The 16,251-nt window shown below is 39.6% G+C and overlaps 1 protein-coding gene across 2 annotated transcripts in view; it reads right to left on the bottom strand.

The window, feature by feature from the left end:
• Positions 1 to 5,571: 5,571 nt before the first annotated feature.
• The window catches only part of UBR1 (ubiquitin protein ligase E3 component n-recognin 1), a 67,004-nt gene continuing 56,324 nt past the window's right edge, over positions 5,572 to 16,251 (bottom strand). Inside the window, exons 39-47 of one of the 2 annotated variants that reach the window (XM_074149856.1) lie at positions 15,928 to 16,084; positions 15,020 to 15,107; positions 13,474 to 13,607; positions 12,141 to 12,252; positions 10,366 to 10,422; positions 9,810 to 9,887; positions 9,019 to 9,189; positions 8,708 to 8,809; positions 5,572 to 8,222 (exon numbers count right to left, since the gene is read on the bottom strand). In XM_074149856.1, the coding sequence (XP_074005957.1) occupies positions 8,081 to 8,222; positions 8,708 to 8,809; positions 9,019 to 9,189; positions 9,810 to 9,887; positions 10,366 to 10,422; positions 12,141 to 12,252; positions 13,474 to 13,607; positions 15,020 to 15,107; positions 15,928 to 16,084 (1,041 nt within the window). In that variant the 3' untranslated portion in view covers positions 5,572 to 8,080. The remainder of the gene's footprint in view (positions 8,223 to 8,707; positions 8,810 to 9,018; positions 9,190 to 9,809; positions 9,888 to 10,365; positions 10,423 to 12,140; positions 12,253 to 13,473; positions 13,608 to 15,019; positions 15,108 to 15,927; positions 16,085 to 16,251) is intronic. The other variant, XM_074149857.1, reaches the window with a different exon arrangement.

The following is a 16,251-nucleotide window of genomic DNA, read 5'->3' on the forward strand; positions in this document are numbered from 1 at the left end:
AATCAAGTATTTTACCTGTTACTGTTGTGAATACTACATTGTTTGACTGTAACTCCGGACGGCTTGTGCATTCTCTGTGCATAATCAAGTAAAAGAAGTTATATCACTAGGATATCCAAAGCAGAACTATTCCTGCTTTTGAAATGCATGGAAGTAACAGTAAGAATTCAAAATTCCTTTACCTGTCTAAACAATGTTGTTTTCTATAACACTAGAATAAGCAAAAATTCTACTGTAAGAAGATACTGTAAATAAAGTGTGTGATGTAAAAATCTATACTGTAATTCAAGCAGGTTATATACGTGATCGTTATTTGAAATGCAATTGCTTCACTGCTTAAAATTTTAGGCGTATCCTTAAGTATGTTAAAAATAAAAAAGGACAGATGGGGTCTGTCTACAACAGCAGCTTGTAGCAGGTGTTTTGCAAAAGGCACGTAAGAGGCCTTTAAAACAGACCGTTAAAAAATAGTTCTTTCCCTGACAAAGCCTCCCACGTCCAGGAAGCAGCAGCTTGGGGACTCGGTGTGACACAGAGGGTATTGGTATCACTGTGTTTTAATAAAGCTCAGTGGACTTTTTTTTCTATGAATTTGCATATTTATTTTTTAAACCCATTGCATGTTTTTGATATCCAAAACATGACAATGAGCTTCAGATTTCAATTTCTCACAATTCAATTCTACATTGTCTGAAAACCTGCTTCTCTTTGCTTGTCGACTGACTCCCGACAGCTCAATCAGGTACCCCCTAATGCTTGCTGTAAGGTGTAGCTGACGATCATTCCGGATTTTACAATCCTCCATTATAATCTCTCTTAGTCCCGTCTTTCCAAGTCAAAGAAGTTGCTGTTTAACCTTTTCTTCTATGGAAGTTGTTTCACACCTTGATAGTTTTCATCACTCTTCTCCATTTATTATTTTTAATTGAAAACACCGTGTAGAGCTGAACACATCATGAACTAAATAGCTCTTCTTTTCTTCTCCTAAGAATTCCCATAACTGCTTGCCCTTTTGACTGTTTCTGAGCATTGAGATAACATTTTCACAGAATTATCCATAAAAATACTAAGAAAATCTTTGATATGGGTATAGCTGGGGGCGCTGGCTGGCGGCAGGCTCAGTGGGAGCCAGCAGTGTGCCCTGGCAGCCATGGGGGCAAACCACGTCCTGGGGTGCATCAAGCACAGTACAACCAGCCGGTCAAAAAAGGTGATTATCCCACTGTATTCAGGGTTGGTGCGGCCTCACCTTGAACACTGTGTGCAGTTCTGGGCCCCACCACAATTTAAGAAGGATGTGAAGGTCCTTGAAGGCATCCAGGAGGGCAATAAAGCTTGTGGAAGGGCTGGAAGGAATGTCCAGTGAGGAGCGGCTAAGGACTTCGGCTTGTCTAGTTTGGAGACAAGGAGGCTCTAGTTGAGGCCCCTGTATGACGGATTTATCAAGAATCTGCTGCAAAAAATAGATTTAAAAGGAACAGTGAACTCAAATGATCATCCAGCCTGAGCATCTCTGTAAAGACAGAAATTTCACGCAGCAGTTGCTGTAACACATGAGCACGAAGAGCAGAGGAATAGCTGCCCGGCTACACGTTTTCCCTGGGCCCCGCACACCTCATTAACTTTCATGTGAAGAGAACACATTTCACCATAGAAGACTAGTTAATATTTGGCAAGCTAACCTTCGTCTCTCGGCCAGCTGCCAAACCCCGCAGCAGCGGCTGGCGATGTGACCGCTTGCGGCATTCACCGCGTAGCCGCACATTTCCCAGGGAACGGTTGTCCTCTTTGCCTTTACCAGTAATTACTGGTAATTAGATTATTACCTTCTATGCTGTCTGGGCATTCAGAGTCCCCATCGAAATAGATGTATTGACAGCTCATTTCACAGCAATCAGGGTAAGTTTTACTTTACTAAATAACTGCTTTCTTTGCTGTGTATGCATGAGGTTCCTCAGAGAGGGGGAGCGTACCCTGCTCATCAGGCTTGCGTTACAGCGCCTGTCACAACAGCTTGGGTTTCCAGGAGTATTTAATGTTACAGCCACTGGATCAAGAAAACAAACCCAGGGAGCAGCACAGTCTCCATCTTTAATTCTCTGTAATTTATAAAGACAAAGATGGCATTAGCGAGCCAAGCCTTTAAGCCAGAGCATCTGCTCAGATACAGAAATAAATACGATTTGGGGGACACTTCTTATCCTATTTGTTATTAATGCTTAATCCAGACCGAATTAATAACAATACATTCGTGCAAGAGCAGCTTCCAGAGCAAGGAACTCACCTGTGCATAAACCCACCTTCTTTATGAGCAGTTCTTCATAAAAAAACCTGAAACCTTTTAATGTTCAGTTTCTGGTGAAGGCACTTCACTTCCTGTAGAAACTGCAATTAAGATGCTCTTCCTCTAAAGCTTTCTGATTACCACTGAAAACACTTGTTCTACGTTGATCATAAAGAAAAAATAACTAATAATATCCAGATACAGTACATCTAGAGTTTAATTTATATTTTAAAAATGAACACAGTACATTTCCTTAGAAGCTAGAAACCCCCCTTCCACAAGGATTTTTTTTAATTGCACGCAATCATACAATGCTCTACAGCACAAGACTCGTGAGGTATGAAATTTTACAAATCCCTTGGTGCACACCTGCTTTGTATCAGTTTCCCACCACGGGAGACTCTGGGCTCTGCCACGCTCCGTAGCTTAGCAAAGAGCCAGGAGGTGTGGAGCTGACGGAACAGAGCTGGAGGCCTTGTTTAGGAGGAGACCGTCACTTAAACGATGATCTCGTCCTGTTCCTCTGCGTCAATCAACTGAGGCAGGCGGCTCCGCGTACGTACATCCAATTGCTCAACTAGGTTCTGGGTAAGAATTGGGAAAACAAGTATTCCTACATCACGTGCACTATCACACGGTTGAGATACATTTCTTTTTGCCACTTCTAGTAAAGGCCAGCATGATTCACAGGAAGGAAAGTGGGATGAAAGAAGACCAGAGGCTTTTTAGCATCTGGAGTGGATTATTCCTCAGGCTGCCGTGGTCTGTTCAGGGTACCCTTCCAGCAGGAACTCTGGGACACTGGGGTGACCCCTCTCCAAGCACGAGTCTGTACTCAGAACTTGTGCCCAAGGAAGCTAATGTTACATGTGGGGGGCTATTAAGAGGAAGGAGAGGTAAGGTTCTGCCGTCCGCTGAAACAGACTGACCACAGATCTTCACCGACACAGCGAGGACTTGAAACGATGGTGAAAACCACAGTCCCCAGTACCTGCTTCACAACCTTTCCTTGAGGCTCATTCACTCCAGCATGAAGCCAGAAAACCTCCTAAAATTAAGTCTGATGGATTCCAAGTTGTTTGACAACCTGTAATTAAACAGCACAAACTATACTCCTTCTTTTGACACTGATCTCGTGAAAAACAGTCCCACAAGAAATAAAAAAGAAAACTCGGGTCCAGTTTTAATGTTTTATGTTTAACTTTGTACGTGGTCTCCTCTTACTCACCGTTACCCGAAATAAGTGCAGGGTCCTGCACCTGGGACGTGGCAACCCCAGGCACAAATACAAGTTGGGTGGAGAATGGCTGGAGAGCAGCCCTGAGGAGAAGGACTTGGGAGTGCTTATGGATGAGAAGCTCAACATGAGCAGGCAGTGTGCACTGGCAGCCCAGAGAGCCAACCGTGTCCTGGGCTGCATCAGGAGAAGTGTGGCCAGCAGGTCTCGCGAGGTGATTCTGCCCCTCTACTCTACGCTCGTGAGACCCCTCCTGGAGTACTGTGTCCAGCTTTGGAGTCCTCAACACAGAAAGGACATGGACCTGTTGGAACGGGTCCAGCGGAGGGCCACGAGGATGATCAGAGGGATGGAGCACCTCTCCTATGAAGACAGACTGAGAGAGCTGGGGTTGTTCAGCCTGGAGAAGAGAAGGCTCCGGGGAGACCTTATAACAGCCTATCAATACCTGAAGGGAGCCTACAGAAGAGCTGAAGAGGGACTCTTTGTCAGGAAGAGTGGTGACAGGACAAGGGGCAATGGTTTTAAATTGGAAGAGAAGAGATTTAGATTAGATATAAGGAAGAAATTCTTTACAGTGAGGGTGGTGAGGCACTGGAACAGGTTGCCCAGGGAAGTTGTGGATGCCCCATCCCTGGAGGTGTTCAAGGCCAGGCTGGATGGGGCTTTGAGCAACCTGCTCTAGTGAGAGGTGTCCCTGCCCATGGCAGGGGGGTTGGAACTAGATGATCTTTAAGGTCCTTTCCAACTCTAGCCATTCTATGATTCTATGATTCTATGATAAGGTATATAATTCCCTTGGAATTTCAGCTCGCTCTCCTTCACCGCGCATTTCCTTTACACACCTCTTTCACGTACGCTTTCAACCATATGGAATGTAAGTTTAGTGAAATGTAGCCAGGATTAGAAATATCTGGCTTTGAGAAGCTTGTAGAGGAGTGGATTTTCAATATTATCCATTTGTTTTCTGTATCAACCCCCAAATTTAGCCTACCTGCAAACACAGGCAAAAACAAATAAAAGAGATCGTGCCACCGAAATTAAACACCTCTCAGTTTTGAAGAAAGTATCTTTGAAGATCTTGTCAAGTAACAGGTTAAAAGAACTTAAGTAACAAACTTAGATGTTGTACCACGAATCTGACAAGTTTACGATGGAGATCATTCAAGGATCTTGTCTAGAGACTAAAGTGGATTTCAAGCAGAAAGCAAAGCCTATGATGGCCAAAATCCTCCTTTATATGATTTTGTACGTTGCACCTTGAGATTCTTACTAAGCAATCATCTTCACAACATTTTTGCTAGTAGACTTTATCTACCCCTACCTTTCACCTTTCCAGGAATTGGTTCTTAAAACCACTTTGCTTTGCTAAGAATAAACACAGGGAGCAGCACCGGTAACACCCACACTCTGTCAGCTGAGTGCTGCCCGAAGCTACAGCAAAGCAGCCAAAATGCGCCAGCAGCTTGGAACAGAAAAAGGGGCAAGTAGTACTGGCCATTTCTACGTAAAAGATTTCTTGGCTGTTTGCTTAGCTCTGTGATAAAGCACTTTTTTTAAAGGAAAAAAAAAAACAAAAAAAAATTTGTATCACACAGCACGTTAGACCACCACCACAAAACCGTTCCCTTTCCAGAGGTTAGGCGTCTGACTTAGAGAACAGCCCGCTCTTCGAGAGGCTACAAATCCAGACTCACTCAACTGATCAGTTTAAGGACATCAAATATTAAATTTAAGACTTATTAACCTTAAGACTTCTTTTGAAATTGAGGTAGACACTGCAGGAATTTGCACCTGTTAAATACTAGGACAAGTTTCAAATGGAATATTTCTTTAAATAAGAAAAAGCGTGCCCCCGTTACTAACGGCTACAATGATGATACGGACTACAGGGAGAACTGGAATCGTTTTCCAGCCATTTGCTAACTCTTCCACTTTTCCGTACTGACAGATGCTCCCCTAAAGCTCTCGTCAAATGAACTGTGACGTGTCAAAGCGCCTCCAAATAAAAATTGAATAATCTATGAGAAGTTACTTTATTTCCTTTTTTAAATATACATATACAAGATATTTTATTTCAAAAGCACAAGAACATTATACAAGTTTCAAATTTACATTTTTGCAATTAAAGATACCAATATGTGCATTATCAAAGAACTTCTTCTGTCAGCTTGGATGGAACAGAAACCAGTGGCGTAAGCGTCTTGCGGTCACTAAATACAGATTATACTCACAGTGAACAAAACTGCATAGTAATTTATGAAATGAAAGATGACCACGCGAGTCCGTGAACGATACGGGAGCCCATTTGCTAAATTAGTACGTGCAAACGTACAGAAAGATGCGACTTTCCTCTCCCACTTCTTCAGCTACAGAGAGATTTGTAGAGCTTTAAACATGAGTTCACCTGCTCCGACCAGCTCCTGTCCTGACATACTACAATTCAGACAGAAAACAAAATAAAGTGATCTCACTGCATATTCGGTAACGGAATTTTTGTATCGGTGAAGTGCAAGGTAACTGAAAGTTTTTGATAACTGAAGAGGTAAATATCAGAGGGAAACAGTAAGTAAATACAGTCTTGGTATCAACGAGCCAGATATTTGCTAGTCTTAATCCAAAATTTCTGTTGGTAAGTAGCGTTTCGATGACCTTAGAAATCACCAGTGCATGCAAGTTTTCGTGACAACTGCTCTTCCAAATTCAGTGTGCATTTCAAATACATTTTAGAGAATTAATGTTTGTCTTTTAAAGAGTTTCATATTCAGGTTTAAAATCGGAAAGAATCAAAATCAGGAGAATGATCTTAATTGCAAGAAACAGAATATCTGAAAAATATACCAATATACCATAAAAAGCCAACTGTTTATATCACCAGGGAAGGATTATAGCACAAGTTATAAAAAGGTATTTGAAATCAGGCCAATATTGGAGTTCATTGGTATTCCATTTTCAGATGAGTTATGGTCCTGTTCAGTGCACTCATACGTACTCTAAAAATTTTAAAACTAGGAGAACAATGATATTTAATGCTAAATCATTATTTGTGATTCTACTACCTCTCATACAATCAGTAGCAAAAAAATAAACAAAGAAGAAATCATACAAAATCACGCTCTCAGACATTAATTTGAAAACCTCCCCTTGCTACCTTTATTAAAATGACACAAAAGAATCCAAATAGCAAAGGGGTGGGGAAATTTAGAGTGCTGACAGCTTCAAACTTTCACACAGAAATGGGATTTCCTTGGAAAGCATTTTTACCCATCACATTACAAATTCTCATGTATATTATGGTTGAAATTCAGAAAACGGAACAGCAGACATTTAGAACTGAAGCACCATGACGTACCATTGAGAGAGAGTTCGATCACGACGTGCTATTAACTACTGAAGGGCCAAGAGACAGACTCAGCCACCACCTTTTTCTTTTCTGCTCTAAGTGGCACCGAACCACTGAACGCGTCCCCGAAACACACAATTTCATTTATGCAGACAGGGCTCCAAACAATAGTGACAGAGGATGAAGAATGGAAAATGCCCCAGATATGGGCAAACAAAACTGATTTCTGATTCTAAAACTTGCTGCTTTTGGGCCTTGGTTTTAGTCCAGCGATAGCTTCGAAGGTCTTCGACTTTACTGAAGTCTCTGGCTCTTGCACAACTTGCAGAGCTACACTACAACTACCTAACAGTATGGTCACATTTGGTTCTCGGGGAAAATCTCAGAAGAAACACTGTAAAAGAAGTAAAACTAACCACAACCTAGGCAAATGGTGTAGCTCTAGACCTGTGAGGATATACAACATTAATAGAGGACAAATACATTAGATAAAGTGCAGTTCTGGCAATGCAAAAAGCACAGACTTTATTTTTGGATACAACAAGCAAGATGGTAATTCCCCCATGCACTTTCTATCCCACACTTTTCGTTTAAGGAGTTCATTAATGAAAACTCTTCTTTAAATCCCAGGAGATAGCTGAATGCAGGCTTTTCTGTACAACTTCATGTTTGCTGTACCTCTTGCTACAGATTACTAAAGGCCTGGCTCCACTTCCACTCCAATATTATGCCACAGATATTGACCTATTTAAAAGCTTCACTAAGCTTAGGAAAAGAACCCAGGAAGAAAGTAAAGGAGGCTTTTCCACAGCAACACCATTTCGGTATATTCTCAAGGCATGGAAGAGACAGAAACGCGGTACGTGCCCTGAAGCACAGGATTTGGGAAGCTGTTCTCGTCAAAACACATGAAGCAATTGCAACTTCACGAAAAAGTGGAAACATTTCTGGACCTGAATGTTCGGTAATAATTATATAATGTGGTTTTGTGGTTTTCCTCTCTTTTGGGGGAAGAACAAAAAAAAAAATAAAATAGAGCAAAACATATGATGTGAGATTGTTTCAATGTGTCAGTAATACATACGTCCAACCTAGAGAATCCATCGATCGTGTCTGAACTACAGAATCCACTCAAGAGTAGATTATTTACTGCCACCCTCCTTTCCTTTTCCAAAGCACTGCCAAAGGTCAAAGTTTTCACTAAAAATCAAGAGACTCAGAGCAGTTGCCAGTTGAATCCAAAGATTATCTGATTCGTTTCCTGGCTCCTGGCAATCTCCTCTATGATGCAGTGCTGCTGCCACAGCAGATGCAGCTTCCGGTAACGCTCCCGACATAAGTGCAGGGGGTTGCCTCTTCTGCACAGAAGGAAAGAGGAGAATATCCAGTAAGCAACATCAGAATAGCAACTGAAAAGCTGTCCCGTGGACAGTCTAGCATTGACACTCTTAATGACAGCCAGAAAATATTAAAACCTCATAGAAACACCAATTCCAACAAGTCTGGAAATGAAAAAATAAAATTCTACACGCGACAAGCAATGACTGCTGTTTCCAAGCCGACATTTCAGCAATGGCAGTTGCAAGTTTCTGATGAAAAGCATACAAAGTATTCTTGAGAAAAGCAAGAAAGTTTAACAGTACCAAGAAAGTGGATTTTTCCATTATGAATGACCAAATTCATGACTGGAAACTGCCATCACGAATTTGAAGTTAAGCAAGTTCACCCGGCCAAGATACATGTTACAGTGCTGTACATCAGAACACGTTGTCTAAGGGGTGTAAGAAAGAAAACGATACCAAAACGGAGATTTAGAAAGAAATCAAGTCAAACATTTACTTACTTCAGACCTGGATCTGTTTCTCCATATTCATCCAAGTAGGGAGCAGGATATAAGCAGCCCCTGGTTTTACCTTCAATGAGGACGACTTTGCATTCCCTGATTCTTAAGGAAAAAATAGCTACATTTAAAACACAGGACAACTCCCAGCAGGTTCTTAACTTTTGGGTGAGCAGTATTTTAGGTCAAAGCAATGTTTCTTCGTCTCAGACAAGAAGAATCAAGTGCTTTGACAAAGTTGTGAATTTTGACCTTCAAATATTTCCCTTTACTTTTAATTAAACACATGAATTAAATTCTGGCGAGCTACTTACTTGAGAAACATACAGACTCCAGCTCCACATTGAAGAGCATGAGAAGTACAGGCTCCCAGCTCCTCCCCATTCACCAGTTCCTGACAACAAGTATTCTGGGAACACAACATAGCCCCACAGAATAAACACAATACTGGATGCTTTTGTTCATCATCAGAAGACCGCGGGCATCTAGAAGAAGCATAACCAGAATGTTACTGCAGGTATTAAAACTTCAAAAGAAGCGTTAACTACGGATAATGTTCCAACAACAACAACAACAAAAAAACCCCAAAACCCTCAACCCACAAACAAAGACCGAAGGCACGCTATGTCATAACGGTATTTCACATATCTGCCTCCTTTGGCTATGTTTTTAAATCGCTTGAAATATTTTATCTGCCAAGATACCTGCTTTGAGCAGGAGGTTGGAGTGGATGATCTGCTGATGCTACTTCTAACCAGAATTATCCTATGGATTCACTCTTCCTGGCATAAACCAGTGCCAACCTTCTGGGCTTCTTGTCTTCAGTGCAAAAATAATTTTCAGACTTATGGCCAAACCAAAGGCACATTGCGCTGGTGAAAAATGACCAGTGGATCAAGCTATAATAATTGTATATTTATTTCTATCAAACACAAGGGAGTTCATTTAGTTAGAATGAACATGTGCTAGTATTGGCCAGTGCCTTCACTTCTGCAAAATAATTTCTGTACATAGTTTTAACACCAGTTACAGCGACTGCAGGAATACAAAAGTGACTAAAAGTGACAAAACAAACAGGAGGACAACTAAATATGCTGTATCTTACCTAAACTGAGAGGCTTGGTTCAGAAGGCAGCTATAGTCTTCAGGAAGCTCTATTAAACTATTTCTTTTCCTAGGATACCTGGGTAAGTGAAAAAGAGCTATTATGAGAATAATAAAGGTCACAGCAAAGAACAGAATGGATAGCTGTAAATTCCTGCCAAGCTTTCCGGCCTTTCTGCAAACTTCTGCAATCCTACAGCAGTTCTTCAGTCCCAGAAGCCCAAGTGAGAGGCTCCACGTGGGAGCTTCAGCGTTGCTATATTCCAGAAAAGGTGACAAAATTAAGTTTCATACATAAGCTACATGAATGAAGACATTTCAAATTTCAGTTAGCTTTTTTTTTCCTAGACTAAGCCAGATAACTTGCCTAACAATGTTGTACATTCTCAATGAAGAGTCACTACATGAGGAGTAACACACAACCGTTTAAAGAGAAATGTGCTTTTGATAGTAGAGCAGGAGGAAGAAAATAAAAGCCCTGTGACTTCCCCACAACAAGCACTTAATTCAACACGTTTAAGTCAGAAACAGAAGAAAAACCAGCAGTAACAACTTACTTTATTGCACTGCTTTTCCCCTTCAAACAACTTAACACCAGCGCGTCAGCACACCACCTATTTCAAAAAGCAGATGACAGCGTTTGATAATAATATACTAAATATAGGATCACTAAACTAAACCAGTAAGCAATAAGCAAACACAGAGCACAGATTCAGCATTAAGAGCTCTAGTTAAAACTTCACGAGGAGAAACAGCTATTCTTTACAGTTTTGCTTCAGGAAAAGAATTTAAGTTTGTATACAAGGAAAAAAACCTTCGTGAAAAACAACGATGTTTAAAATTATCAAGATGCACACAGAGCTAAAAACTGAACCAGCCTTCAGACATACTCAAGTATGGGAATAGATCTGCTGAAAGCCACAGTGTAAGAAAATATCATACGCTCTGCTAGGAAAATATTTATTGTTTATATTTAATAACCGTCACCCAATGGTTATTTTACAATGCTTTATTGCATGTGGCACCTTGGAGCTTGCTTAGAATAGCCAAACGTGTCTACTAAAACAATGGTAGATATTGGCAAGTTGCTAAAGAGAGGAATTGGTATGTCTAAGGTACCTTTTAAGTTATTTCTACAAAAAGAAGGGAGAGAGAAGTGTGGCAGATGGTCAGTCCAGTAAGCCTCATTTAACACATTTCTCAACAATTATCAAATGTAGTCTTTTGAAATAAGATTCTTTCAAAAAACATATGGGAAGCTGCATGATGATTTGACAACTGCTACTATTGCATGAAATATGTAGCCTCCTACTTGAGCCCTCTGTTTTTGACCGGGAGCGCTACGATGGGTTTGTTAGCCCTGCCTCCAGCCATCATTTCCTAATCTTCACAAGCATCTGTCCTCGGTGTTCTCTTAAAAGCACTGTCATGTGTTTGAGCAAACAGGTAGGAACGTATAAGACAAACTTATTTAACAATTTACTTGTGAAAATGCCATTAATTTTTAAGTAATTATATATACTACAATTATATATATACACACTGCAATTAATTATAGTAACATTGTATGTAGTGAATTTTTTGGTCAGCCACATGGACTCTAAGGTGGAGTCAACAGCTCAAAATGTCCCTAAACTGAAGGACTCTAGACAACAAAACAGAACGGAGGTAAAAAAAACCCCGAAACTAAGCACCAGTAATAGTAACTAATGCAACCAAGTGCACAAACAGTCACATAAAATACATGGAGGCGTTCTCCAACACAATATACCAGGATTATTCTCAGAGTCGGGGGGGAAGTGTCTGCTTATTTTGTGGTTTTGAATGGAGAATTTTACCAACTATTTCTTTACTCCTAGATTGCCATGTACATAATATTCAAATTGTACCTTTTAACCATTAGGCGAACTTCAACATTCATCAGTATTTTGGAAATCCAGAGAATAGTACAAAGCCTACATAAATTTTCCATATTCTTATTTTATACCTCGTGTAATCAGCACTTTTGCTGTAGACAGGTTAAAAATAGGCCAATGAACAGTACGTGGTGTACCATGCAAGCAAAGATTTATGATGACTTCTTTCTGCACTGAATGGTTGAATGACGCCTGTCCCTTAAGCTGTAATTGTTTAATGTCTGAATTACTATAAAATAGAGAATGTTTTACGTTTTTGAAGTGTTTTAAGAGATTCAGTATACTGGTGCAACAGGACTCTAGTATGAATTTGAGCTCAATCATTTCACTATTGATTATTATTATTAATCATACTAATCTTGAAACCCCATAGGGCCATCGCAACAGAAAATGGCCTGTCCAGTCCCAATTAGTACCTTTGGAGCAGTGGATTTACCGTGTCCCAATATTCCTGGAAGAGCAAGAACAAATTGGTAGGCAGAGAGAGGTAACTACAAAGTGCCTTGAACTGCACTTCTTCAGAAACTGCTAAAGAAAAAGAAAACATCAGTAACTGTTAAAGTGTTTCAGCACTGCTGAATAATTCACTTAAAACTAGAAATCTCCTGATCCCTTCTTCATTAAGACATATCTTGCAGCACAGCTCATAACTAGTACAATTGGATGTGATTCTACTGACTTAAGCAGAGCTACAATAATTTGCATTAGCTGCAGATTTGCTTTAGGTTTAACAAATTTGACGTTATTAAGTAATTTTTAAGTCATGCATAAGTGACTGTAATAACAGAATTCCTTGCTTGAATTCCTTTTCACTGCATAGTATGCAACACATGTTAGTGCAGCAGATTTCTGTACTTACCACGTTTTAGCTTTTGACTATCCTTTTGGACTGCAATGGTATTAAATTTTGCTATGATCAAGTCAGTGCTAACACATTACACGAAGTTGGGCTAATATAATAGTTTGCTGCGTGGTCATTTATTGCCCCTGCTACAGAAAACAGCATTGCTGATTCACTAGGAAGACTATCGAATCAAAGTTTCAGACTAACGGTATTGAACACAGCATATCCCAAGGTGCAGAAATTTTCACTCGTATATCCTAATCATATTCAAACTTCATATAAATAAATTTAGGATGCTATATTTTATTTCAGTTGTTCACAGCAATTTTGGTCCTCCTTTCCAAACAGTTGGTGAGTCTGTGTTTCACTGCCTTTTGACAGAAGACAAAAAATCTTTATTTTGGGGTTTAGTATCTGTAACGCATTAGGATCCTTTAAGAAGGAGATTTAAGTTTTATAACGTGCTTTATTTCTACTTGGCTCTCTTTTGCTGAATCCCTGTGTCGTTAGCATTTACCAACATTAGCAACTGCACAAAAAGGTTTGTTTGTTGGTTCTTTTAAAATATACTCCAGGCGACTTCTTAGGTAAGGTACTCTAAGCCCCTAGAACTATCCTTAAACCACAGAGTCTTTGTATCCACAAATACTTACTATCAATACATCATTGATAATTCACATATTTGCACATACTCAGAAATAACTCTTTTCCATGCAAAGACGACGGAGACAACTCAGCCTCGCATGCCTGCCCCTTCCTATACAAATTAGTATTTCCTTTTCTTTGTGAGTCTTACTTAAATGTATTAACTATTGTCACGTTACTGTGAACACTGAAAATTCCATTCTTCCAAGAAAACAGTAAACAAAGCCAATACACAGCTACATTTGCTTTCTCATATTTACCTTGTAGCAGCTCCTCAGGTGGACAAACTCCCAGCAAATAATGGAAAAATAAAGCAGCGCAACGAAGGTAAGGCATGATGCCTTTTTTAACGCAATCCCACACAAGCCAGCCTGGAATATCCTGGCTAAAGCAACTGTAACACACAAATGAGAAATAGCTGCAGCAGTTCACAGTGCAAATCCTTCTAGCACTTTCACATTTTGGCTAGCACTGGTAGAACGGCAGCTGGGTAGACTCAACACTAACGTACCCCCAGTTGTGTGAAACACAGCCACCAGCCCCTGACTTCTGACCACCCCTGCGCCTAAGGAGTTTACGTAAAACATTTAACATTAAGCCTTCAAATTATCTCAACTTCTATTTTTCAAAATTATAAAAAAATAAATAGCCAACACATAACTGTCCATCTCTAGGTAACTCAAGGTAACCTGATTTAAACACATGGAGCAACTGATTCTTGCACTGGTTGTTTTTTTTCATTACCGAAAGCCAGGGATTTTTTGAAATGGTGAACGTTTTTCATTCAGTTGGTGTTTTTAATGCAATTCAAAAATGAGGAAAGAAACAAACAGCCAAACATAAACACTCTTCAGGAACAACAAAACCAACATAATTGAAAAATTAATACCTCATACTTCATTATGGAAGTCACAACAGTAACACTCAGATTGTTTAAAATAAAGCTATAATAATCCCATTTTTGACAAAAAGTACTGGAGTGATACTCTTCTCAGTAATTATTCTTGTAGTTTGTGTGATATGAGCATTTTGTCTAAATTTCATAGTAAATTTAACTTACTTACAGTGTCCTTGTTTTCTAAAAATTTTAAACTGAGTGAAATTCACATTTAAGTGCACAGGATGTTCACATAAATGTTGACCAGGACCTGCTGAGGAATTAACTGTAAAGCTGTACCATAACATTATAGACTACTGCAGAATTATTACGCAGATTGTGCTGTTTAAGCACAGGTAGGTCAGAGTTGGAAGGTGACAGTGCACGTGCAGAAATTAAACCACTAAAGAGTTCATTGTTGGGTTGTCTAAACTTCGCCATTTTATTCTGTACTGAGACATCAATACATTGACTTGGTTCTCCAAAATCCTATGATTCTGAGCTCATGCCTCAGAAAAATTGCTCTTATTATTTAAATATAAATTTTTAAATATTTAGAAATATAGACTTAAAACTTTTAGACAAGTGGGTAGTGTTGTCAATCCTTGAGAAACATATCTTTGCAACTAGCCTTGGGGAAGATAAATCAAAGCAGAGTTTGTAGAGGGGGCATCCATATTTTCTTGCTTATTTCACAAACAGATACCGAAGTACTCAAGAGTTCATAACTATATCTATCAAAAAAGTCTGAAAAAAAAATCTCCTTTTTTGTCAGTGTTCAGGACTACAGGAAGAAAGCACACCACACTGTGCGAACTCCCCATATAAAATGGATAATTTTTTTCCTGTTTTGTGTGTTGTTCAAGTCAGCCCTTGGGGATTGATGTCTTTCTAGGAAAATGCAACGCTATAACTGAGCTGCTACTTACCCACTGGTGTACTGACAAACCTCCCTACAGAAAGACTGTGCAGACCGTGCCTCCTCGCTGTTGTCAGATGATCGAGCAGTAGGGGATTCTGCACACAAAAACATGAATCCCACTGTAAAAGCACTTCATTTGTGACACACTTCTATTTTTTTTTTATATATATACTGAGCTCTTTGTTTATTTTTAAATGCATTGCAAAAATATTTCCACTTTGTTTTGCTTAAGTCTTTTTCTATTTGCTGTTTTTAACCTAACAAAGGTTGTCCTAAAGCTGCATGCTATAAAGAAGAATCAGGATTACTGCCTCATTTGCTCATCCTCATATAAAAACTGCTTCCTTCCCTTGAGCTTTTGTTGTCTCACATAGATTAAGCTACAGGAAACTTTGTTTGCTTTTTTAATTCCCATCATGCTGAAGAAAAAGGAAAGTAGTACCTAGGAAGCCTGTGGGTTACTGACAGTTTTTAACAGTCGTATGAAATACAGAGAAAAGTGAAATTCTCTCCTATCAGTTTATAGGATTCCATATTTTGGCTCTGGGTATTTACTAGGTTGAAGGGTAAAGAAAAGTTTATTTCCCAAATCCATGCTGTCGCTGCACAGCTCCAAGTGCTGCTGCTGGGCAGAGCTTTGCTCCTCCCACAAGGAGTGAAGAGGGGAAAGATACCACTCTGGAATGACTGACATGATCAAGTACTGATATATCAATAACTATTTTGTTTTCTTAGGCTAAGCACACAAAAGCATTATAATAAAATGCTCTGAAAACGATGTAACGCTATTATTACTACCTAGCACTAAGTATCATTTGTCATGAGGAAGTTTATACCTGGAAGACACTAATGGTGTCCAACCCTTATTTTTAAGAAATTGTGTAAAAACGCCAGAATACTTCAAGCCAAACACACCTCTACCTGCTGCTGAAGAGACGATGATTTGTGTTATGTGTGCCAGTGTTGTCAGATGGAAGAGGTAGAGGTGGTTATAGGCTGAACTAATTGATGAAGGTTGCAAGTCTACAGCATCCTCCCAGTATAAAGATGGAAATGATAACACAACTCCCACCTAAAGTGAAAGAGAAAATATTAAAGTAACAGAAATTTGGCAATAGCTACATGGTTAATAGAAATTATATTCTCACTACACATTTATATTTAATTTCTGTAGGCAACGTGAATACGGTCATTTATCTTGCTAGTTTTAATTCACAAAGGGTGGCAAAAGCTCATTGG

Source organism: Numenius arquata, chromosome 6 (assembly GCF_964106895.1).
Source record: "Numenius arquata chromosome 6, bNumArq3.hap1.1, whole genome shotgun sequence".
In the NCBI taxonomy this organism is placed as follows: domain Eukaryota; kingdom Metazoa; phylum Chordata; class Aves; order Charadriiformes; family Scolopacidae; genus Numenius; species Numenius arquata.